Source organism: Hemitrygon akajei, chromosome 5 (assembly GCF_048418815.1).
Source record: "Hemitrygon akajei chromosome 5, sHemAka1.3, whole genome shotgun sequence".
Lineage (NCBI taxonomy): Eukaryota > Metazoa > Chordata > Chondrichthyes > Myliobatiformes > Dasyatidae > Hemitrygon > Hemitrygon akajei.
In genome coordinates, this window is record NC_133128.1 from 145,857,190 (window position 1) to 145,884,000 (window position 26,811).

Sequence of the window (26,811 nt, forward strand, 5' to 3'; positions counted from 1 at the left end):
AAAATATATTATTATAAGTAAGATTAGAAATATCTGGGACTGTGATTTATTGATGTAAATCAAATAATTAAACCAACTATATTTCATGCCTACTTTAAAAAGTGATACCAAATAGTTTTGTTTTTGGAATTTGTCACCAAGGTATTTGGATAACCCTTTCCTCTACTGTGGATGAATCACTTCCAGTCTCAACCATCACTTCTCACCTCACTGTTTCAAACCAATCCTTGAACTCCCTCGGCCTCAGTTCATAAAGTTCCTGAATTTTGTGCCATGGTAATCATATCCTACTTCCAGCTTTGTCTCTGGATGCATACCCGTAATAGTGAGATTATTGTGGGCTACTAAGAGTTAATTATGGTGCAAGATAACTAAGGCTTCTCTCCATCATCACTATGACCTTTACTGCTGAACCACCCTGATTTCCTTGGCTGTGTAAATCTAAAGAAGATACTCAAGTCCCACCAAACTCATGAGATTGAGACAGCTTGTCCCACTCCAAACCCCGGTTTGTGTGGATGCTGTGTAATTTGCTACCCCGTTACAAATTAGTGCCATGAAATAACAAACAGTACACTGCATATGATTAAAGGAATTATATTTACGAATCTTAACTTAAGGGTTAGTAAAGAATAGCAAAAAGAATAGGACCCATTCTAACTAAAGAGTCAAATGTGCACAAGTTGGAGCTCAACTTGAACTTCTCTGTCACTCACACGCTGGGCCCTCAGTCAACATGAACACCCACAACACCATCTGAATGTTGCTCCCAATCCATCTCTAACAAATGGGTCTCCCACTGCATTGTATCTATGACTGGTTCTCCTCAGCGTCTTGTCTCTTCATCTCCCGACAAACAAAAGCCCAAGATGAACCTTATTGTCCCTCACCAAGAAAGCCTCCTGCTAATTGGATGGTACACATTCCACATCATCCTTTATCCTCCACAATAACCCAAACAGGCTGAAAGCAGAACAGAGCTACTAAATGAAGTACCTGCAGCACAACAGTAAAGATGTGAACCAGGGCATTACACTGCCTTCAGTCATCTAGTTTCCTTTCATAGCAATGCTGATCGAAGCATTTTCTGACCCCAGTACTGAGGCATAACCCAGCCTGAAGGTGCTGGATAGATTTGAGAGGGGTGGGGGGGCAGGATGTCCTTCTATCCTTGCAATGAACATTCATCAAATTCACTGCAAAACTATGTAACACTTTATAAAACATTTAATAAAAATCCCATGACATTTCATTGAGGTTAAAAAGAAAAAGGATATTGAGACAAAGAGAGTGTAGAGAACCTAGTCAAAGTGCTGGTTTCCAATCATGTTTTTTTAAAGAAAAAGAGCTGAGGGAGAGAGTTCTGGAACATGGACATCAGTGACTAATGCCACAGTCACTGATGTTCTAACAAAGAGAGAGAAACTGGGTTGCACAGGGTTTTGTTACTCCAGAATGGCAGCAACATTTGACTACAAGGACCACTTTATCGAGCACCCTTGTTCCATCCACCACAACTGGCAAAATTTTCCAGTAGCCACCCATTTTAATTTGACTTACTATTCTCATTCCAATATGTCAGTACATGGCCTTCCCTACTGCCACAATAAGGCAACACTCAGCAACACCTTAAGTTCTATCTGGGTGGCTCAAACCTGATAGCGTGAACATCAATTTCTTTAGCTAATGGCAATTTATCACCTCCTGCCTTTCTTTCTATTCCTCATTCTGCTTCCCTTCTCACCTCTTCTCTTATCCTCACCTGCCCCCCCCCCCCCACTCTGGATTCCTTCTTCGGCCTTTTATCTCTTTCACCTTGCACTTCCCAGCTTCTTACTTCATCCCCTCTTCCCCACCAACTCACCAACCTTCCTCCTCACCTGGTCTCACCTGCCAGCTGTACTCCTTCCTCTCCTCAACCTTCTCATTCTGGTTGCTTTCTGCTTCCTTTCTGATACTGATGAAGGGACTCGGCCCAAAATGACAACTGTTTATTCCCCTCTGTAGATGTTGCCTGACATGCTGAGTTTCTCCAGCACCTTGTGTGTGTTACATAAGACTATGTCAGTGGTTCCCAACCTTTTTTTGGCCATGCCCCACCTAATCACCTCTAAAATCCTGATGCCCCCTGTGGTGATATATAATTCTTATTATTCAAAAAGTGAACTCCTGTTCACCTGGAGGAAGCCTGAAAGACCATTAACTTGGTTTAAACAAGCTTCCAAAGAACATGGCATTCATGAAAGAGAAAAATAAAAGAACCAAAGGACTGTTAAAGTTCTGAGGAAGAAATTACTAAGAAATTGTAAAAAAAAAGAACATTAAGTGATATTAAAATAATAATAATAATAAATAAATAAAACAATGCCGATTCGTTTCTACAGCATACAAAGACAGATACACCGTTTAAAAGAGATGACGCAATGTACACACCTTCACACCACCAAGAACCGAAAGCTACTGCAAAAAGCAGCATTGGCGCGACCTCGTACGAGTTTCTTATGCGTTTGGACTTGTTCATTCGTTCCTTCCTACATCAGTCAATTCATTAATTTAATTATGAAAGCCATTTGATGGTTGTAATGATGGTGATACACTATATATACAGTACATACGCAATTATACATGTACATACACACAAGTATTTTTATGTATGCATACTGTATATACACATATGTATTAACTCGCACACACACTCATACACAGACTTACTAGAAAAAATTCACTGTTAATAACTCATTCTCGAATTGCCCCCCCTTAAAAATCAAATTACCCCCCTGTGGGGCGTACGCCCCACGTTGGGAACCACTGGACTATGTAAAAGTAGATAAGAGAAACTCAAGAGGATAAAATTATGAATGGCTTTCTTGCATTGATTCAGAGCAAGTTACAGTTCCTAAATTGTAATTTTGACCAATGTTTTTGATTCAGACATTTCCAAGGACTTGTACTTTAAAAAAAAATCTTCTGGCATGCCAGAAAGAGTGGGAGGGGAATTCAAGTGGTGATTTATTTGCAAATGAAAAGAGTTTATTTTGTTTCAGTGGAGAAGAGTTTAGGGTTAAATGCTGGAGATGTGTAAAATTGGTTAATTGTATTGAGGTTCAGTGAAAATCATATCATCCAGATAGATCAGTTCATCACATCTGTGCACTGAGGTACTACAAGCAAAAACAATAGAATGCAGAATCAATTGCTACAGTTACAGATGGGGTGTATATGAAGAAAATAATCCTTTCTCTTTGGACATGGGATACTGGATACCCTTATTCCATAATTCAGGATGTGCTAAGCACAAGCATACTTAGATTGTACTTTATCACAGTGTTTTTGAAAGGTTGTAACAGCCTAATATATACATACTCATTATTGAAAACCAAAATCTTATAGACCATCCTCAAATTATAAAATACATTCTGGTCCCTGCAGATCCTCTATTTTGAGCAGCAGAAAGAGTCAGACCTTGATGGGACAGAGCCCTGATTTTCTGCTCAGTTTGCAGTTGGGGGAATTAAATGAGCCACTGGTCTACCCCATGGAATTTCAAAGCGAGTGTGTTTTGAAAAGTATGTGTAGGAGCGAAGACACTGACAAATTACATTTCCTAGAGACTCTTGTTAAGGTCACTGATCCCAAGGGTACATTCAAAATGATCACTCATGAATGACAAAGTCATCTTATTATTTGACAACATAGAAATAAGTTATTTCATGTGATGTGAGACAATATCCTAAGGTAGTGATATGACACTATGCCCATTATATTTGTAATGGTAAAATATCATCTCACGGAATATAATTAATTATTTGAATCTGTAACTCTGATGCAAACAATTACTGATCTATTCTAAATGTGCTGTAAAGTACTTTCCTGTTCACTCAGAATCAACCCTGGATTGGTGTCGGTTCTGTGCAGTTACACATTCCTACTTGAACCTTTTGCACACTGTACTACTTGGTTTTCCATCTCTTTCTATTCTTGTTGGTTGCCCCATTACTGAATAAAAGGTAATGATGGAATGCCCAAACCACATAATAATTCAAGGGAATTGATGAAAGGGTAAATCAACTTTACTTACTTTCAAATGCTGCTATGATGACTATTGTAGTGTTCTTGTACAGGGTGTAGAAACTCTGAATTAACACCAAGTTAAACCAAGTCAATGAAGACAGGATCACAGTAAGATTAACCGTTTACTGTTCACTCTTCCACATTAACTTATGGTGAAAACTGTTGATAAAACAATACAAAATATATACAGTATTTGTTTCCTTCTTGGCATCACATTTACATCATTAATACTTGTAAAAGTAAAACTACAACAAACTATATTACATTAAAGTACAAAATGCAGTCAGAATCTACCTACGCCATCAACAACTTTAAATACACTAAACACAAACTATCCAGCGACGCTTTCAATAGCACAAGAAAATAAACTTTATCAACCGTCATTACTTTTAACAGAACCAGCGTTAACATTTTTACTTCAACATATCGACTGTCATATAAACTTACGGCGTTGCTTCTACGATGTTTCTTAGTGCATAGAAATGGAACTTTTCTCGCGTTAATCCTGCACACGCAAGCCCCCGCCTTCTGGTTTCTCCCAAACCGGTATTTACCCACAAAATGTGGCCAAACCGAGTGTGACATCATCACATGCCGTGATACATCACAGATAATGAATTTACCTTCAACAACTGCAACGTAGTTATCAACCTTGACTCTAACTAGAAAATAATTACAAACAAATTATTTAAAGTGAAAATGTAATAAAGCTAAACAAATGCCTTAAGGGCAACACAACTATCTATAATTCCAAAGTATTTTTTAATGTTTCAGAGGAGATCTCTAAATTTAGGCTCACCTCTAGGAGATGACAATATTGTGAAATGATAGGTGCTGTATGTTACAAGGGCAGCCTGGTTAGTCACTTGAACCATTATGTTAGATCTCATGATTGTTTGGAAGAAGATGGTTACTGTGTTCCTATCCCTGCAGGTTTTCTTTTATGGCTAGTGGTAGAAATTTTGCCTGCCAGTTAGAAAGTAGAGGGACAAGTTTCACTTCAGAGGTTTGACTATGTAAGATAACTAACACTTTAAGTGTTGTGTCAAAGGATTGCTGTATTGTCTTGAGTTGCTGTATTTTGGATGCTGAGTTAAGCCAAGTCTTCATTGGACATCTCCTTTGAATTCAAAAGATTCCCTGATGAGATTTGAAGAATTTTTCTGTTATCTTTATACATTGTTACATTGCAATAAAATGACTAAACAACCTTTTACTTCTCTGTTGCACTGGGAAAATTGCACTACCTGAAGTGTCTTGTTTTGGCTGTGGTACTTTACTGAGGCCCTGTCAACCCTCTCAAGAGAGCATTGAAGATACATGATGCAGTTTGAAGAGTGGAAGAATTTTTCCAAGATTCTGGGATAAAGTCCATATTTCCCTCACTGGAATAGTGAACTTGCTTGTAAAATATTTAATTGGTTGTGAAGTGCTTTGTGTCATCCTCAAGTTCTGACAGATACTGTATAAAAAACGATGTATTTATTTTGTTTGTCTATTCATATCTCCTCTTCTTAGGCAGGCCCTGCCATTGAGGATAGCTTTCGTCTGTTGGTGATGGGTAGGGAGTATGGAAAAATGACAGATTTCTTCATTATTTACTCAATGCTTCTAACTCAAGGATAGGTTGAGTGAGCTAAAGCTTTTTCTGTTTGGAGCGAAGGAGGATGAGTGCTGATTTGATAGAGGTTTACAAGATGACAAGAGCCACTAAATCAAGTGGATAGCCAGAGACTTTTGCCCAGGGTGGAAATAGCTAATACTGGAGAGCGTAATTTTAAGGTGATTGGAGGAAAGAATAGGGGGTATGTCAGAGAGAGTGGTGCATGGTGGAGGAGTGGATGCAAAAGGGACGTTGAAGAAACTGTTGGATAGGTGCCTGGATGGCAAAAAAGAATAGATGGCTGTGTAGTGTTAGATTGATCTTAGAGTAGGATATACGATCAGCACAACATTGTGGATCAAAGGGCCTGTACCCTAGTGTTATGTTCTATATTGTAAAAGATCTCAAGAATGCTCCTTCTCTGTCTTGAGCAGACATAGGTGAAGATTTTAGAATTTCTCACAGAGTTTGAGAAAATCCTTGAATCATTTCCTCTGTCCATTGAGTAGTATCTTCCTGTGACAGAACTCAGAATACAGTGTCTGTCTAAAGAGGCTGATGTCAGGCATGCGACAATTTGGCCTACCCAGCGGAGCTGACTAAGTGTAATTAACACCCCAGTGTTGTGGATGTTGTCTTGGGAGAAGACACTGACATTGATTTAGGAGTCCTTCTCATGAATTTGGAGGATTTTGCATCAAAAACATTGTAGTGCCTCGTCATTATTCTGAGATGCCTGTTCTCCCAAGACTCTGAAGGAGAAAACGTTTTTGGATGGTGTGAGTCAAGAAAAGGATAGACAAAGTATAGAGGAAGTAAGGGAAAACTATATATATATATTTGCTTTGAGGCAAATGGTCCAGGTTGGAGTACTTTTATTTTAAAAATCAAATCTGTATATCAGAAATTAGCAATACAATATGCTTCTCACTCTTCTCTTTAAGGCATGTAAATAATTCACATGTGGATACTGTATTTTCTCAAGATTTTTGATACATTACATCAAAATCTGACTTTTCAAAATACTTTGAAAGTTTAGTTCCTAAATGTTTTTGATACTTTATATTGTGAATTATTTAGAATATACAAGGAGGCATCATTTAAAGGTGATGGGTGGAAAATATAGTGAGGGATGTCAGATGTAGGTTCTTTACAGAGGTGCATGGAACACCCTGCCAGAGGTGGTGGTAGTGGCAGATACATTAGAGGCGTCAAAGAAACGCTTAGATAGCCACATGGGTGATAGAAAAATGCATGTTGGAAGGGTTAGATTCATCTTAGAGTAGGTTAAAAGATTGGCACAATGTTGTGGGCTAAAGGGCTTGTACTCTGCTGTTATGTTCTATGTAGTCTTTCTGTACTCTAACTTAGCCACTCGAGGAATCATCACATGCTGATGTATTTTTGTGATAGATTGGAAAGCTGCTTAATCACAGCAGTCACGGCATAATTCCATGACAGGGAATAAACGGTCTGTTGTGTGGGAAGGGAAGAAATGATAAATGGATCTTTAGTAATAGTTCGATTGTTCTAAGCGATAAGCATTGTTGAACTTCTTCCGTATACTGATCTCTTTAACATAACTGTCACTGACTTCTCTCAGTCACTGAGAAAACTAGCTGGTCATTGATCTAAGTGGAAACTTTACATTGGCCCAATGGGCAATTATTCCACGAAATAAATATATGGAATGCTTTTTGTTCTTTGAAGAAAGCATTCTACCATTCTACTTTCCTGGTGCAAATGAAAACCACCTTGACAGGACACTAGGCTGTGGTTGAAATTGGTTGAGTGTAATGATGGCATTAATTTCCTTTTTCCTCTCTCCTGTGTTATAATATCACAGTTTATTTTCTATAAGATTAGGCTTAGTGTTATTGTGTCTCTAAAGTAAATTGAGAATGTCATATTTAATCACACAATTCTTTTTAAAAACTGTTCTTCCCGTGCTAATCTTGGAGGTACACAGACTGCAGAAGCAGGAATATGGAGCTGAAAAACTGCTGGAGGAAGACAGCAGGTCAAGAAGCATCTGTATAGGTGAAGAAATGGTCATTTCAGGTTGAGACTCTGTTTTGGGACTGAGAGTGCAAAGGGGAGATATAACCAATTACAACATGAAAACAGGCAATCTCGGTCCTTCTAGTCCATTTCGAACGCTTACTCTCACCTAGTCCCACTGATCCGCACTCAGCCCATAACCCTCCATTCCTTTCCTGTCCATATACCTATCCGATTTTACTTTAAATGACAATACCAAACCTGCCTCTACCACTTCTACTGGAAGCTGGTTCCACACAGCTACCACTCTCGAGTAAAGAAATTCCCCCTCATGTTACCCTTAAACTTTTGCCCCCAACTCTCAGCTCATGTCCTCTCATTTGAATCTCCCCTACTCTCAGTGGAAAATGGAGATGGCTAGTAAAAAAGGGTGACAGGAAGGGATGGCAGGTGATAGGTGGATCGGAAATGATGGGTAAATGGAACTACATAGGGGAGAGTGGATTTGGGAGAGAGCAGATAGGGGCAGATAAGAAGGTAGATGGAGCTGGGAGGATGGAGGTAGGGACAAGTCACTGGAAAGTGATGTCAAACCATGGGGCAGAGAATAGTGGAATCTGATAAGAAAGAAAGGTGAAAAGTGGAACCATGTAAGGGGCAGATGGACCCTGTTGGAGAAAGGGATATTAGGACCAGAAGGTGTGGATGATAGGAAGATGAAACCAGGTACAAAAGGGAAATGAAACCTGGTAAAGAGAATGAGGGATCAGTAGGAGGGAGAAATGAGCACAGGGAGTGTGGGTTTCTTGAAGTAAACAAAACAGTCTTCGTACCATTTGGTTGTAGACTCCCCAGGCATAATATAAGGTGCTGTTCTTCTTGTGTGCGTTTAGCCTCACCCTGGCAGTGGAGAAGGCCAAAGACAAAAAACATGTCAGCAAAGGGAATGGGAAAATATTTGAGTCTTCTGACAGTGCAACATAGTACCATAATTGGTATCTACTGCTGCAGCATGTAATGTAAATGACAGCTTTGCTGCTGTTGGCATGCTATTATGGCCATATGCTTGTAGTTTAGTGTGATTATATTTAAATGGGTTTGGAGTTGTTTTGTCTGTGTCTTGCCAAAATAAGCTGGTTTTAAGATTACAACTATTTTTAATCAGATTTTCATCTCAATATTCAATTTCTTAGTAGACAATTTGGCTTCACTAGCGTTGGGGATGTTCCATATAGGCTCTACATAAACTCCATATAAGCAGGAGCCTTATCAGATATGAGTCACTTATGTTGAACTTGTTGTGAGACTCAACTTTTTGATTTGAGGTAGTTGGGTTGGGTCACAACTGCAAAACGATTGAGGGCTCGGGCGTAGGTTTGGTTGACGAGCTCCAATAATCCAGTCGATGCAGCGGTGTAGCTCTAGTTGGTATCTCCTGATATGAGTTGAGCAGATGGAGAGAGCAGATGATATCTGTGCTACAAAAGCAGCCGCTGATCATTTGTAGCAACTGGCTGATAACTCATTTGTATGACAGACCAATCTGTCATTTACAGAGGAGCCATGCATGGGTACTGTAAGACAATTTCTCTTTGGGCAAACAGTTATTCCTAGAGCAAATGTATGTAGCCAGACACTAGGAAAAGATGCAGCTGAAAGGGGCAAGGAGATCTAGAGAGATGGAACTGGGGTTCTGGACAAGAGAACAGTGAATTTGACTAGGATGAGAGATTTTTTTCAATTGCTCAGAGGTTATGCATAGGAAATAGCTTTAAAACCTGAGCATGTTCAGGGGTTCTGTGATGATTAGGTCAGGCTAGAATCAGGTCAAGAGGCCAAGGAGGAATGGATAACATTAAGTGTAATCAAAAAGAATGTTATGAGTGGCACTGATAAGGGCTAACTTAGCTAGAACTCTGATTGGAACAATTGAGACTTGGTAGTCCAGGAAAACCGGCAGACATCTTGGATGTCCACAACACATTCAGTGTTTTGTAAAACAAAGGGTTTGGGGATGTTATATCAGTTCCCATGGACAGAAGGATTCAAGTTTCGTTTTAGTTTTGAGAAGGAGCCACTACATGAGATGAGACGACCACTAGCCGCACTAACAACCAGGGTGGTCATGAAGTCAAGATTTCTTCTCAGAAGTTTAGTGGGAATAAAGTAAGTGGATAGTCAGTGCTAAGGAGAATTCAATGGTGACTTTCCTATAATTTTGTCCCGGTGGGGTGTATGAAAGAAGAAAGCAAAAAAGTTATCTAACCAATCTGAAGTCCACATGCTGCTCACCCTTATGAGAAATGAAGTTAGAAAAAGCAAGTTTACTGGAGAGAAATGCCCTGCCCCAGGCATTCTGTCAGGTATGAGCAATCAATCACATGCTGAAGATTGAATGTAAGCCCTTACAAGTCAATGGCAGATTCAGTGCTCAATACTATAAGAGAATACCTTGCATACAGATTCTCAGAATTTTCAATTAAATACATTTGCATTTTTTTAAAGTAATATATCTTTTTTCTAAACATGAAATCATATTTACATTAAATAAATTATTTTAATTATTTAAAAATTAGCTGAACAGTTACTTATAACTAAATCGAACAGATTTCAACCTTGTCACATGAGCAGCCATTGTCAGTGCTTTGGGTCAACCCCCTCCCTCACATTGTGAAGAGGGAAAATAGCTGGTATAAAGGGAAAGCACCAATTTTGCAGTGAAATTATATGAATAGATTTTGAGTACAGGCAGTCCCCGGGTTACGAACGAGTTCCGTTCCTGAGCCCGTCTTTAAGTCGGATTTGTACATAAGTTGGAACAGGTACATCCGGTATTAGTTATCATCAGTTAGTCAAACGTTTGTCTTAGTATATCGTATATGTTTTACCTTTCTATGCATATAAGACACTTAAGAAACGTATGTATTTCAATAATTAAACCACTGCGTTGCTTAGTAATAATTGTAGCTTTCATGCTCCATTATTCTCACTTTATCCTTTACCTGTATCCTTTAAAGTTGTTCCGATTGTTGATGGACTGTAGCCTAAAGCTTTTCCAATGACTGACGGCATTTCACCTCTTTCCAATCGCTTTATTATTTCCATTTTATTTTCGATCGTGATCGTTTTCTGTCAACAGAACAGAAAACTGCAGATTTTATGTTCTATCACTGAGCAGCAGTGAACTGTCTGATTGGCCTGTCAGAGTTCTGTTCAGGAACTAGTTGATTTGATCAGCATTTCTGATTTGGCTATTGCTCACGATCGCACTTAATAAAAAAAATACAGTAGCATCCGCGGGCAGTGGGTCTTGAGCTGCTCTGGGTCCTAATGTCCACCCGCACTGAAAAAGGTTAAATGGGACAAGTGGGGGCGGTGCTGACTGGAAAAGGTGGGGTCAGGGTGAATCTTGCTAAGAAATGTTTAAGCCAAATACAAAGTTACACATTCAACACAGTGTAAATGGCAATGACTTAAAATGGTGGATGGCGTTGTGATCTGACTTAAAATGGCAGACAGCATTCTCCTCCATCTGTTCGTAAGTACGAGTTGCCCGGTAGTCAGATGTCCGTAACTCAGGGATTGCCTGTACTGAGGTATCCTTTATGATAGTGTGGTAAGTTAGTGATGAATGAGACAATGTTGTTAATGCACCCATGAATCAGAATCGGGTTTAATATCACTGGCATATATCATGAAATCTCTTGTTTTTGCAACAGCACAATGCATACGTAATAGAGAAAAAACATGAATTACAGTCAAAAGAAATATATCAAATAAGTAGTGCAAAAATAAAAATAATGAGGTAGTGTTCGTAGGTTCAACATCCATTCCAAAATCAAAAGACAGCTGGGAAGAAGCTGTTCCTGAATTGTTGAATGTGTGCCTTCAGGCTCCTATACCTCCTCCCTGATGGTAGAACTGAGAAATTTGAAGATGGCACCACTGAAGATGGGCGACTGCTTACTGGCAGTTCATAAAGCAAGAAATACAACTAAACACCTTATTAATAACACTTTTTCTGTGGAAAATTATGGTAAACTATTACCGCAAACAATGAAGAGGCGAGTGAAGGCAAGGCTGACTCGAGGGTTGAAGCATACGGGTGTGATGCAAAGTCGGAGCAAGGTTGAGGCATGTTTGAGATGGAGTTCGTGCGAGCAGAGCAGAAAAAAGTGGGAGTGGAGGGGTTTCGGAGCGCATACACCTTAACCAAGAGCGAGGTTGGATCAATCTAAGTACCGGGCTGATTTGGGAAGGTCACCTATGGGCCAGAGTGTGGCATGGTCCAAACCCAGAGCATATTGATCTGGCAGGGCCTGGGTCCTAGTGCACAGGACCACCCAGTGTATGGACAGTTTAAATGCCGGGCCAGATGGATTGAAAGGCGAGCTGTCAGGACTGGAGGTGAGGGTCAGGCTATTTCTACTCATTGGTCTGCGATGTTTACTCCGCTCGCCATGGCACTGAGGCTGTGTCCTGCTCCGAGCTTCATGTCAACGGACTCATTTTCATTCTGAATGCTGTTGCTTACTTCTATTGTTTGCACGATTTGTGGTTTTTTCTCTCTGCATATTGGACATTGATCTTTTTTTAAACTTTTCTTCTTTTGGGTTTCTTGTTTTATGGTTACCTGTAAGCAGATGAATCTCAAGGTTGTATAATTTATACACACTTTGAAAATAAATACACTTTGAAATTCAAACTTTGAAGAGGGCATGCGCTGGGTGATGGGGTTCCTTAATGAAGTATGCTACCTTTTTGAGATCTTCTGGATACTACAGAGGCTAGTGCCCATGATGGAGCTGGCTGAGTTCACAACTTTCTGGAGCTTCTTTCAACCCCCTGCCCATGCCAGACCATGAAGTGGCCAGTTAGAATGCTCTCCATTGTACATCTGTAGAAATTTGTGAGTGCCTTTGATGATATAATATCAAATTTCCTCAAACTCCTAATGAGAGACTTAAGCTTCTTTCTGCATTGCGTGTACATTCCATGAGCAATTTTACTCATGCTGCAACTACTAGTAACATCATGAAGGATCACACCCACCCTGCTCATTCAATAAATAGTGCAAACAACACACACAAAATGCTGGTGGAACACAGCAGGCCAGGCAGCATCTATAGGAAGAAGCACTGTCGACATTTCGGGCCAAGACCCTTCGTCAGGACTATAGTGCATTCATTGTGTGAAGTATACCAGTCCATCTGTCTCAGGCTGAGATACGCCCTGGCCAGGTCAGATCAGCTTTTAGTTATGTTGTGCCTCATCTCATGAAGAGAACAGCAAGCTCTTCAAATATAGCAATCCTGAGTTGTGCTCTGAAAAGTGAACTGAGCCACGTGTCTAACTCTGAGTAATTAATTGTCAGGACTGTAGCAAGGTACTCCCCAATCTGTTTCAAAGTGTTTTAAGTTCTCCCACAGCTCAACTCAAAGCCTGACCTCCTTCTCTCTGTCCTATAATTCAGATTTGTATTGCTCTTACTTTGCACCATTTATACTAAAAGATTATTCAAGTATGATTATTCAGTTAGCCTAATCTCAGTGGTTGGGAAGATGTTGGACTCAGTTGTTAAGGATGAGGCTATGGAGTATTTGGTGAACACAGGACAAGTTAGGACAAAGTCAGCATGTTTCCTTAAGGAGAAATCTTGCCTGATGAACCTGTTGGAGTTCTTTGTGGAGATTACAAGTAAGGTAGACAAAGGGGATGCAGGGAATGTTATTTGGACTTTCAGAAGGCCTTTGACAAAGTGCCACACCTGAGGCTGCTTACCAAGTTAAGAGCCCATGGTATTACAGGCAAGTTTCTGGCATGGTGAAAGCATTGGCTGATTGGTAAGAGGCAGCGAGTGGGAATAAAATAATCCTTTTCTGATTGGCTGCCAGTGACTAGTGGTGTTCAGCAGGGGTCGGTGTTGGGACTGCTTTTTATGCTGTATGTCAGTGATTTAGGTGATGGAATAAATAATTTTGTTGCCAGGTTTGCAAATAATACAAAGGTTGGTGGAGGGTCAGGTAGTGTTGCGGAAACGGATGGGATGCAGTGTAGTAGAAATAAACGTGCAGACTATTTTCTAAGTGAGGAGAAAATCCAAAAATCATAAATGCAAAAGGACCTGGGAGTCCTTTTTTAGAACACCTTAAAGGTTAAAGGTTAAGTCAGTGGTGAGGAAGGGAAATGCAATATTAGTATTCATTTCAAGAGGTCTGGAATACAAGAGATGTGATACTGAGGCTTTATAAGGCACTGATGAGGCCTCACCTTAATGTCAACAGTTTTGGGCTCCTCATCTAAGAGATGATGTGCTGGCATTGGAGAGGGTTCAGAGGAGGTTCACAAGGATGATTCTGGGAATGGAAGGGTTATCATAGGAATGTTTGATAGCTCTGGGTCTGTACTCACTGGAATTCAGGATGAAGAGAATCTAATTGAAACCTTTCAAATGTTGAAAGGCCTAGGCAGAGAAGATGTGGAAAGGATGTTTCCCTTTGTGGGGGGGCTCCAGGACAAGAGGGCACTGCCTCCATATAGAGGGGCGCCCATTTAAAACAGAGGTGCAGAGAAATTTCTTCAGCCAGGAGGTGGTGAGTTTGTGGAATTTGTTGCCACAGGCCGCTGGAGGCCAAGTCATTGGGCATATTTAAGGTAGAGCTTCATAGGTTCTTGATTGGACACAACATCAAAGGCTACAGGAAGAAGGCCAGGGAGTTTGGCTCATGAGGGGAAAAATGGATCATCCATGATTGAATGGTGGAGGGAACTCAATGGGCTAAATAGCCTAACTTTTCTCATATGTCTTATGGTCTAAATCAAGTCAAGTTTATTATCATTTAACTACATACATGTATATTGCGTATATAACCATATAATGTATATAGAAGCAAGACGTTTCTGCGAACCAGGGTGTAAAGCACAGTAGTACACATAACAGACATAACACACAATAACTTATGAAGGTAAAGATAAAATTTACAAATGAATCACGCATGAATAACAAACAAGTGCATTAATATTAAATCTTGTAAAGTACAAAATAGATTAACCAGTGACACTTCAAATACAATGCAGCAGAGAGTTCAGAAGCTTAATGGCCTGAGGGAAGGAACTGTTTCTCATCCTGACCATTCTTGTTCTTATGATTGTAGTCTCCTGCCTGATGGTAGAAAGTCAAAGAGGATGTAGAATGGATGGGTGGAATAGTTTATAATTCTAAGGGCCCTGTGTATGCCACGCTCCTGATAAATGTCCCCGATGGATGATAGTGAGCCCCCTATCATCCTCTAAGCTGTTCTACTTGTCTTGAAATACAAAGGCAGGATACACAAATTCTTGAAAATTAAAACAAGTGTTTAAGTCAGGAAGTGTAAAAAAAGGTGTGTGCAGCAACATGACCCTCTGCCAAAAGGATAAATATACACCTCATAAATGTAAAAACATGAAAGAAAGGTGACAAGAATCAGAAGGATTGAATGATGTGCAATCTAATTTTCTTTTTGAAAATCAGATCTTTTTCAAAGTCTGCAATCTGATTCAGAACATAGAACAGACCCTCCAGCCCCAAATGTTGTGCCAAACTAATTACCGTAAGTTAGTAATCAGATACCAAACTAAATTGATTCATTTTGCCAATACAGTGCACATATCCTTCAATTTCTTGCACATTCATGTGACTAAGAACTTCTTAAACACCCCTATCGTATTTGGCAGCAGGAACCCCCACATTCTATGTAAAGAAAATTAACTTATCCGGCACATCTCCCTGAAATTTAACACCTCACCTAAAATGAATGCCTTCTGGTCTTAGACATTTCAACCTTGGGGTAAAGATCCTGACTTTCTACTCTATCCATGCCTCTTTTAATCTTATAAACATCTACTAGGTCGCCCTTCAGCCTCCAACACCCTAGAGAACAACATCGAATTTTGTTCAACCTCTCCTTACAGAACATGCACTCTAATCCAGGCAGCATCTTGGTAAACCTCTTCTGTGCCTTCTCCAAAGCCTTCACATCCGGTGACCAGAACTTAATGCAATACTCCAGATGCTGCCTAACTAGAGTTTCATAAATTTCTTAACTTCCCAACTCTTGGACTCAGTTTCTTGATTAATAAAGTCAAGCGTACCATATGCCTTCTTTATTAGCCTGTGTAACCATTTTCAGGAACCTATGAACTTAGACCAAAAGAGCCTTCTGCACATCAAAATAATTAAGATTCTTGACATTAACAGTGTTCTGTCACTAGACATTTGATCTCCTAAAGTGCAACACTTCATACTGCATAAAGTGTAATGCTCCATCTGCTATTTCTCTGCCCATACTGTATTGACAACTGATCTATACCCACTGTATTCTTTACCAGTCTCCTACATTATCCACAACACCACCAATCTTTGTATCATCTGCAAGCATATTTAACCCCCAACCTACGTTCACCCAGGTCCTTTATATATAGCACAAACATTATAGATGGTTTCAGAACACCGCTGGTCACAGTTCTCAGCCAGAAAACATCCCACCGACCACTACCTTCTGTCTTCTATGGGCAGGCCAATTCTGAATCCAAGCTGCCAATTTACTGTGGATTCTATGCACCTTAATCTTTTGGATGAGCCTCCTTTTAAGAATCCTGTCAAAACACCTTTCTAAAATCTACGCCAGTAACGTCTGTAAGGTCTACCTCCAATCACTATGTCACTTCCTCAAAAAACTCAATGAGGTTAATAAGGCACAGATTGGCTTGTACAATGCCATGTTGACTGACCCTAATTAGGCCATGGTTTTCCAATTCCTCATAAATTTAATCCCTAAAAATCCTCTCCTGTAACTTCTCAACCAGTGAGATAAGACTAGTTTCCATGACTGCATCTTTTCCCTTCTTGAATAGTGCAACAAAAGCCAGTCAGAATCAGATTTAATATCACTGGCATATGTTGTGAAATTTGATGTTATGCAGCAGCAGTACATTGCAGGAAATGAAATAAGTAGTGCAAAAAAAGAAAAAGTAGTGAGGTAGTGTTCATAAGTTCAATGTCCATTCAGAAATCTGATGGCCAAGGGGAAGAAGCTATTCCTGAATCGTTGAGTGTGTGTCTTCAGCTCCTTTACCTTCTGCCTGATGGTAACAATGAGAAGAGGGCATGTCCTGGGTGGTGGGAGTACTTAATGATGGATGCCACTTTGGAGATATCCTGGATGCTGGGGAAGCTAGTGCCCATGATGAAGCTGACTGAGTTTACACCCTTCTGAAGCTTATTTGGATCCTGTGCAGTAGACCCCCCCAAAGCCAGATAGTGATGCAGCCAGCTTGAATGCTCTCCACAGTACATCTGTAGAAATTTGCAAGTGTCTATGGTGACATACCAGATCTTCTCAAATTCCTAATGAAGTATTGCTGCTGCCGTGCCTTCTTTGGAACGGCACTCATATGTTCGGTCTAGGATAAATCATCAGCAATGTTGACACCCAGGAGCTTGAAATTGCTCACCCTTTCCACCTCTAATTCCTCAATGAGACTGGGGTGTAAGCCCTCATCTTACCCTTTCTGAAGTCCACAATCAGTGGTTTGGTTTTACTGACGTTCAGTGCAATGCTGTTGTTGAGACACCACTCAGCCAGCTGATCTGTCTCGCTACTGTAGGCCTTCTTGTCATCATCTGAATTTCTGCCAATAGTAGTTGTGTCTTCAGCCAAGTTATAGATGGCATTTGAGCTGTGTGTAGCCACTGAGTCATGGGTGTTGAGAGGACAGCAGTGAGCTAAGCGCACATCCGTGTTGATTATCAGCAAGGTGGAGATGTTATTTCTGATACACACAGACTGTTGGCTTCTGGTGTGGAAGTTGAAGATCCATTTGCGAAGGGAGGTACAGAGGCCCAGGCTTTGGGGATTTTTGATCAGAACTGTAGGAATGATTGTGTTAAACACTGAACTATAGTCAATAAACAGCAGACTGATGTAAGTATTAGTATTGTCCAGGTGATCCAAGGCCGCATGGAGAGTTGATAACCTATTGTGTTGATAGGGAAATTACAGTGGGTTCAGGTCCTTGCTTAGGCAGACAATTTTTCTAGCCATAACCAGCCTCTCAAATCACTTAATTACTCTGGGAACTTGCTTATGGTTAGAGAGGACATGGAGATTTTGGTCAAGACCCCAACAATCTCATTTCTTGCTTCTCTCAGTAACCTGGGGTATATTCCATTCAACCCCTGGAAGCATATCCACCTTAACATTCTTTAAGAAACCCCACACTTCCTTTTCTTTTATTTTAAAATGCCCGAGGAAATTAGCACACTCAGAAGTATAGAGTGTTAGATTTCCTCCCCAGTTTTAAGCAGTACCACACTTCTGTCACAGCCCCCTAAATCCCAAGCCGCGGCAAACATATCCTAGACGTACTGGAAGTGCAAGTTAATGTAGAGACCTCAAGTCCATCAGCCCATCTTGGACCTTAGCGAATGACAGATCTAAGGCTCCCTATTAATAAGTAAGATGAAAAGATAGCAGAAGCCCAACAGCAAAGTTAGTTAGGTTTAAGTACAGAAAGGAAAGAGAGAGAGATAAAAACATTAAAATCGAAAAGCAATTTGAAATGTAGAAACTGAATACTGTAAAGTTCTGCATTTCTGGACTGGAGATATTTAGATACAATGCAGAAACTTACTTCTGGTGTAAAAGAACATCTGCAATGTGAAACTGCAGTCCAAATGTTCTATGGTGATTGTAATGAGCAAAGGACATACAAAAGCGAGTATTTCATAAAACAGTGCAGTTGACAGCAATTAGCCTTTTTCAACAAGGATAACACTGGAGCAGCATGAATTGCTGAAATGTTATGGGATTTGCAACTCTCTACATGAGGTATCTCTCTCTGCCATTAGACCTGCAATTATTTTAGCAAGAATTTCCAATCCAACAACTTCTTACTCGTATAAAGAAGCTATACACATTATTCTATATGTTCTATCTGCATTCAGCAATGCCTTTCTTAATAAAAAAAGAATTGCTACACCTATGATACTCAGCCACATACATCATATTCTAAGAATGTACAATGATGCCATGATATATTTCCTTGGCATAATTTATCTATGTCTTAAGTGATCTAACACACATTCACACTAACTTTTATTGACTTTTCATTTTGTGCTTCCTTTATGTTAAGTGTAGTCTTCAGCTACAGTGTGATATTGATGTACCAGTAAAAAGGGCTGAGAAATGGCAGGTGATGTTTAATTCAGAGGAATGTACGGTGTAAGATTTTGGGAGTACCAATGAGGCTAAGGTGTACATCATGAATAACAGGGTCCTAGTTTCCAACCTGGTGGCATCAACATTGATTTCCCCTTCCAGTTTTTTCGCCATTTTTTTTCTTTTCCCCTCCACCTTCCCTCCTCTTCTATCCCCCACTCTGGCCTCTTCTGTCTTCTCCTCACTTGCTTATCACCACCCCCTGGTGCTCCTCCTTCTTCCCTTTCTCCCATGGTCCATTCCCCCTTCCGATCAGATTCCTTCTTCTCCAGTCCTTTTACCTTTCCCACCCACCTGGCTTCACCAGTCACCTTCTAGCTTGTCCTCCTTCCCCTCCTCTCACTTTTTTTATTCTGGCATCTTCCCCCTTCCTTTCCAGTCCTGATGAAGGGTCTTGACACAAAACATGGACTGTTTATTCATTTCCATAGATGCTGCCTGACCTGCTGAGTTTATCTGGCATTTTGTGTATGTTGCTCAGGATTTCAAGCATCTGCAGAATCTCTTGTGTTCAGAGGTTAAGTCCTCTGAACTTCCCTAGAGCAGAGGAAATTGAGGGCACTTAATTGTTATTTAAAATTATAAGGTGTATAGCAAGGGTACACATCAAGTAGCATTTCCCTTTATTAGAGGTGAATAAAGTCAGAGAACATAGGATAAGGGTAAAAGCTTTATATGACCTCATGTTAGAACTGCGCAAGACATTGGTGAGACCACTCTAGGAGTATTATTGACATTTTGGCCATTTACCTACAGGAAAAATGTCATTAAACTGGAAAGGATGCAGAAAAGATTCACAAGGACTTTACTGGAACTGAAGGGCTTGAGTTATATAGAGAGGCTGGATACTCTCGGTCTTTTCTCTGGAGTGCAGGAGTCTGAATAGTGACCTTGTAAAGGAATATAAATTAAAAAGTGGCATTGATCAGGTGAATGATCATGGTGTTTTCTCCAGGGTAAAGGAATCTAAAACAAGAGTGCATAGATTTAAGGTGAGAGAGGAAAGATTTAAAGGGACCTGAGGGACAAGTTTTTCACTATGAGGGTAGCTGGTTTTTGTAATGAGCTACCAGAGGAAGTGATAAAGGCAGATTCAATTACTATACAATGGTTAAAGGGCATTTGAACAGGTATATGGATAGGAATGGTTTGGAAGAATATGTGCCAATCCAGGCAAGTGGGACTACCTCCACTAGGCAACTTGAATGGTGCATCTATTATAGATGCACCAGAGAAAGTATCACATCTGGATTCATAATAGCTGGATGGCAGCTGCACTACCGAGGTCCACAAGAAATTGCATAGAGTTGTGAATGCAGCTCAGGCCATCATGCAAGCTAGCCCCTGCCCCATTAACCATCTACATTTACCACTGCCTTGGGAAAACAGCCAGCATAATCAAGGAACCCGTTTATTCTCTTCCCTCTCTGGTCGGCCAGCAGATACAAAAGCCTGAGACCATGAACCACCAGTCTCAGATAGCTTCTACCTCACCACTGTCGAACTCTGAAATGGATTTCTCATAATTCAAGAATGAACTCTTGAACTCTTCATTTCTCAGTCTATCACGATGTGGCCCTTACACTTTGTTGTCTCTTCTAATACTAAATTCTGATTTCTATTTTCTTTTTACTACCTCAGTGTAATTAAAAATAACATGATCTGTCTGGCAGATCAATTGGCTTTCCTTCTTTGCTACTTCTTATGAAGTCTAAACCCTGAAATATTAATTCTCTTTCTCTTTACTGAAGTGCTGCCTGACATTCTGAGTATTTCCATGATTTTTTGTTTCAACATTCCAACATTCAGTTTTTTATTGGTGACTTTAATAACTATTGATATTGATAACTTATAATTTTCCAAGAATCATTCAAATTTTGCATTAGAAAATTTTCTTCTACTGCACTGTTTCTCAGGTAAAACATTCCTTACCAAATAAAGGAAAAGAAACCAAAATTCCTGGATGTACTCAGCAGGTTGAACATTAATTGGAAGGAGAAACTGTTCATGTTTAAGGACAATATTCAGATACTTTATTTTCGTCTGTAGAATTTTAAACTGATGGCCTACTATGCTGGACTTGCCAACAACAAAACCTTTTGCTTCTCTTCTGTTGTCCTTTAGTCCAGCTGCAATAGTCTGTGACTTCAGGTTTCTTCAAATGTTTCCATCCTTAGCAGTGTCTCAGTGATCTGCCTGATGCACCCTGTGTAGCTTTAATACTCTTTCTTTTAATGCTTTGGGAAGAGTCATGACAAAGAGCCATTTCCAAGTTTTGTGGGACTAGTATTTGAGGAAAGGAGCTAGGTGGGAAACTCAAGGAATGTCCTCTATCTTATTCTCGTTCTCGTATCCCATTGTATGTAATGTTAAAGATGCACAGGAACTCAGCAGCTACTCTGGCTCCCAATAAAGGTGCTAGCTTTAAATTCATAGATGGTATTTTGAAGTTTCTTGTTAGGGATTCATTTATCCAAAGCTCAGCGAATGCAGCACTGCTGAGCACTTAAGCAAAATTGCATTTAATCTATTGGCAGCAGAGATAATAGCAGTGCTCAATAGAAAAGGGATTCTACGGATGCCAGACCTGGTGCCAGCAACCTGGTCTAAGCAGCTCGGCTGAGGAAATAGTAGATGCAATCGTCAGAGAGGAAGCAGAAACATAGCAACAGAGCCAGGGCAGTACCCGACCAGACTGGCAGTACCATCAATTTTCCTGGCCAGTGCCTGCTAGCTAAGTAATAAAATGGACTTACTGAGACTTAGAATGAATGCACAGAAAGAGATGAGTAACTGCTGCATTCTGGTTTTCACTGAAACGTGGCTGAACAGCAATATGACCGACTCAGCATTTCAACTCGACGGATGTCTCTGTTCAGCGCATGTTGGAACTCTCTGTCGGGGAATTCCAAAGAAGGTGGAATCTGTTTGTGCAGAGGTTATTAGCAGTCACTGTTCTGAGGAAATTGAGCATCGTACAATTAAATGCTGGCCGTGTTACCTGCTCAGGGATTTTACTGTTGTGTTTATCCCTGTCTCCATTCCCCTGAGAACCAACACCAAGGATGCTTTGGGAGAACTTTACACTATTGAGCTCTCGACAAAACAAGCATTTGGACGGTCTCTTCATAATTGCAGGAAGCCTCAATCAAGTTAAACTGCAGAACATTTTACCCAAATTCCACCAACATGTCACCATGGCCACTAGGGGAACAAATAGATGGGGCCATGTTTATTCGAACAGATGCGGTGCTTACAAAGCCATCCCACATCCTCATCTTGGCCTCTCAGACCATATCTCTATAATGTTAATCCCAGCATACCAACTGCTGCTGAAATTGCATAGAGAAATCAGTCAAGAGGACCATCACTGTATGGCCTAATGAGGCAACCTGTGTGCTTCAGGATTGTTTTGAATGGACCAACTGGAAGATGTTCAAGTAGGCCGCCACTGACCTCAAAGAATATGACTCATCTGTCATCAGTAAGTAGACGTCAGTACCTCAAGAATGGTCATTCCACAGCCCAACCAGAAGCCCTAGCAGAACACAGAGGTGCGCTCCCTACTAAAAGTCCAGGATGTTGCCTTCAAGTCCGATGATAGAAAAGCTCTCAGATCAGCCAGAAAAACCTCATGTAATGCATCAAGAAGGCAAAGACAGCCTATGCATACAAAAAAATCAGGACCACCTGTCTGATAACGATCCCCAATGTTTTTTAGGGGAATTAAGGGTTATGGGGAAAAGGCAGGTAGGTGGAGATGAGTCCATGGTCAGATCAACCATGATCTTATTGAATGGTGGAGCAGGTCAGATGTGTTACTCCTGCTCCTATTGCTTATGTTCTTATATATGTGGTTGGGCATCAAGGGCATTACTGACTATCCAAGGAAAAACAGCATTGACTGTACCAGTGATGCCTCCCTCCCTGAAGCTCTAAACAACTTTTATTCACGCTAAGAGGCATGCAACACAACGCCAGCCACAAAAGCTATCCCCCTTCTAGGTGAGCAGTAACAGCAACAGATGTGAGAAGGACTCTGCAGGGAGTCAACCCTCGTAAGGTGGCCAGACCAGACAATATCCCAGGATGAGTAGTCAGGGAGTGTGCACACCAACTGTGCAGCTGGATGTTGGACATCCTAATGAACAGACCTCAGATAGTCAGGGTGCACAACTGACCTCCCTCCCCATCATCCTCAATGTAGGTGCCCCCCAGGGCAGTGTGCTGAGCCCATTGCTGTACACTCTACTCGTATGAATGCACAGCCACCAGTGGTGGTGCCCATCATCAACAACAATGAAATAACCTTCAGAGAGGAGGTGGAAAAGCTCAAGGCATGGTGCCAGACAAATAATCTCTTCCTTAATGTCAACAAGGCAAAGGAAGATGAAGATTGACTTCAAGATAACTCTCAACATTCACAGCCCTTTTTACATTGGCAGCACGGCAGTGGAAACAGTGAGCAATTTCAGATTCCTGGGAGTACACATCACACGGATCCTCTTATTGTCCCAGAACACATCCTACACTGTCAAGAAAACTCACCAGAGCCTTTTCTTTCTGAGGAGGCAGAAGACAGCTGGACATCAGAGATCCATACTGACATCCATGGTTTTTGATGCAAAATAGATAGCATCCTAAAAAGCTTCCTCACTACTTGGTACAGAAGCTGCACTGTAGCGACAGAACTGCTCTACAAATGGGAACCAAAACTGCCCAATGCATCACTGGCACCAGCCTGCTCAGTGTTAAGGGCATATTAGAATCAGAACCAAGTTTAATATCACTGGCATAAGTACATGCATTAAAAAGTTAAATTACATATGTAGTGAAAGAGAAAAGAAAGTGAGGTAGTGTTCATGGTTTCAATATTCATTCAGAAATCTGATGGCAGAAGGGAAGACGCTATTCCCAAATCATTAATTGTGTGTCTTCAGGCTCCTGTACTTACTCCCTGATGCTAGCAATGAAAAGAGGGCATGACCTGGGTGATGGGGGTCCTTAATAATGGATGCTGCCTTTTTGAAGCATCACTCCTTGAAGATTTCTTGGATGTTGGGGAAGCAATTGCCTATGATGGAGCTGACTGAGTTTACAACTTTCTGTAGTTTATTTTGACCCTGTGTAGTCCCCCCCACCCATACCAGACAGTGATGTAGCCAGTTTGAATGCCCTCCATGGTACATCTGTAAAAGTTTACTGGGCTTCGGTTGTCTCTTCCCCCCCATTCCTGATGAAGGGTCTCGGCCAGAAATGTTGGCTACTCTTTTCTCACGGATGCTGCCTGACCTGCTGAGTTCTTCCAGCGTTGTGTTTGTATTCTGTAAAAATTTGTGAATGGTTTTGGTGACATACCAAATGTCCTCGAAGTCTTAATGTAATATATCTGCTGTCATGCCTTCTTTGTAACTGCATTGATATGTTAGGCTCAAGATAGACCTCAGAGATGTTGACACCCAAGAACTTGATATTGCTCACCCTTTCCAGTACTGATTCCTTGATGAGGACTGGTGTGTGTTCCATCGTCTTACCCTTTCTGAAGTCCACAATCAATGGTTTGGTTTTACTGACGTTCAGTGTAATGTTGTTGTTGGGACACCACTCAGCCAGCTGATCTATCTCGCTACTGTACGCCTTCTTGTCACCATCTGAAATTCTACCAATGGCTGTGTCGTCAGCAAATTGTGGCACTGTGCAAGCTGAATTTGGTGCTGCCCCCCAGTGTTCACTCAGCAGAAGACAAGCTGTATTATGTTCGACTGCAGACTCCTGCAACGTTCATGGACTCGGTCTTAGAATGTATCTTTTTTGTGTGACTGTATTTTTACTGATATCTTATATGTGCTTGCTATCTTACATGTGGTCTGTGTGCTTTGTGCTGTGTATGACCGTTGGCACTGTGTTTTGCACCTTGGCCCCAGAGTAACGATGTTTCATTTGGCTTTATTCATGGGTATTAATGTATGGTTGAATGACTATTAAAGTTGAAGGTGAACTGAATTAGAGATTTTTTCAAGCTGGCCAGCTTAAAATCCACCAAAAAGATGGAGAAGGTATCAGTGCACTATTTCAGGCCTGTTGATTACTTCACTCAATTCATATAGAGTCTGTTTGACACGGGCCTGAGGTGGAATGTACACTGCTTCCAAGATAATGGCTGAAAACTCCTACAACAAATAAAATGGGTGATACTTGAACACTAGATGTTGCAGGCTGGATGAGCAGGACTGGGACAGAACCACCACATTTGTGTACTTCAGTGAGTTAAATATAAAGGATACTCCATCTCCTCTGCCATTGAAAGACTCAGCAGTCCTATCTTGGCAGTGAGTCATGAAGCCAGCGAGCTGCATGCCTGGGATAAGCAAGTCGCAGTGAAACAAAACAAAAATAGAAAGATGCTGGAAAAAGGCCAGTAACTTCATGTAGGGTCCCATGCACCCTGCTCACAAACAATTTGTCTGACTTCAGTTAGGGAGGAAGTTAAGTGGCATCCACACCATGACCACCAGACTCAAAACAACTACTTTCCCCAAGCAATAAGGCTAATCAACCTCTCCATTGACTAACACCACCTCTACTTTGTTATTTCCTGTCAGCCACCTTATACACAGCCTAGTGTTAGTTTATCGACATAAATCAATCTATAAGTCAAATCTATAAATCAAAATACATAAGTTGTCTTATGTATTTATATTTATTGTGTGTTTTGTATTATTGTGTTCTTTATCTTTGTGTTTTTTCTTGCTATATCAGATTGGGAATAACAATTATTTCATTCTCCTTACACTTGTTTACAGGAAGTGACATTAAAGAATCTTAAATCATTCAGTAGTTCTACTTTGACATTTTGAAGTGAGTGTGATTTGTGTAATTGCATAAGGCTTATTGTAGACAAGGAGTCTATTTCCTACACTACCTCTGTTCGCAAGTTCTTGACGATGACAGTAATTACAAGAATTGATCGTCCATCATTTTGGAGTACAAAAAGCTCTCTTCATGTAAGCAACACACACACAAAATGCTGGAGGAACTCAGAAGGCCAGGCAGCATCTATGGAAAAGAGTAAACAGTCAGCATTTTGGGCCGAAACCCTTCATCAGTTCCTTCTGCATTTTGTGTGTGTTGCTTGGATTTCCAACATCAGCAGATTTTCTCTTATTTCTTCATGTAATATTGAGTCTCTCTGTTCAAGAACAGAAGTAGTGGAGCCTTATTATTTACTTCTATCACCTCTTTGAATTGTACTAACTTGTAACTAAACAAAATATCCAGCATCTATAAATGTTCTTTTCTTTGTTTCTTGCAGCTTGCAATTCTCACAGAACTCTCACGTAATCGAAGCAGTGACAAACATGGCTTTCTTCATCCTGGTACAGCGGCGAATAGCGTTTTCCAGAATGAGAACTTCCAGTTGCGTCTGTCACCACCTCCTGTCACTGAAGATTAATGTTACAGATGCCGCTTGCACAATCAAAAAGGACTAAAACTTCTTAAAACCTTTTGCATTAAGATTTAATGCCAAGGCTAAAAATACCAGTAGCCTGCATAATTCTCAAAACTTGCATGCATAACATTGCTACTATTAATAAAGTATGTTCTGTTCTGCCGTGCTGGTTGTGTATTTATGGAAAGACAGACAATGTACTTTTCCACTTTATCATGAAACAAATGAAATAACTCAGATTTCATAACCATATCTTCTGCTATTTCTTCCCCATAAAAATATAGTTGAATAAGTGTTTGGGAAGATAGAATATTTAAAAGATTCATGACAGAAGTTCACTGTTCTCTCCTTTTACTGCAAGCATGATAGAACACATTTCAAGTTACTTGATCTACATGCCTCAATGATTAACCACATAACTGTAC

The 26,811-nt window shown here is 40.5% G+C and overlaps 1 protein-coding gene across 2 annotated transcripts in view; it reads left to right on the plus strand.

Moving 5' to 3' along the window:
• vps8 (VPS8 subunit of CORVET complex) overlaps positions 1–26,552 on the plus strand; it is a 618,230-nt gene extending 591,678 nt beyond the window's left edge. For both annotated transcript variants that reach the window (XM_073046772.1, XM_073046773.1), the window contains one exon: positions 26,249–26,552. In XM_073046772.1, coding sequence (XP_072902873.1) covers positions 26,249–26,389 — 141 coding nt within the window. In that variant the 3' untranslated portion in view covers positions 26,390–26,552. The remainder of the gene's footprint in view (positions 1–26,248) is intronic.
• The last annotated feature ends 259 nt before the right edge of the window (positions 26,553–26,811 follow it).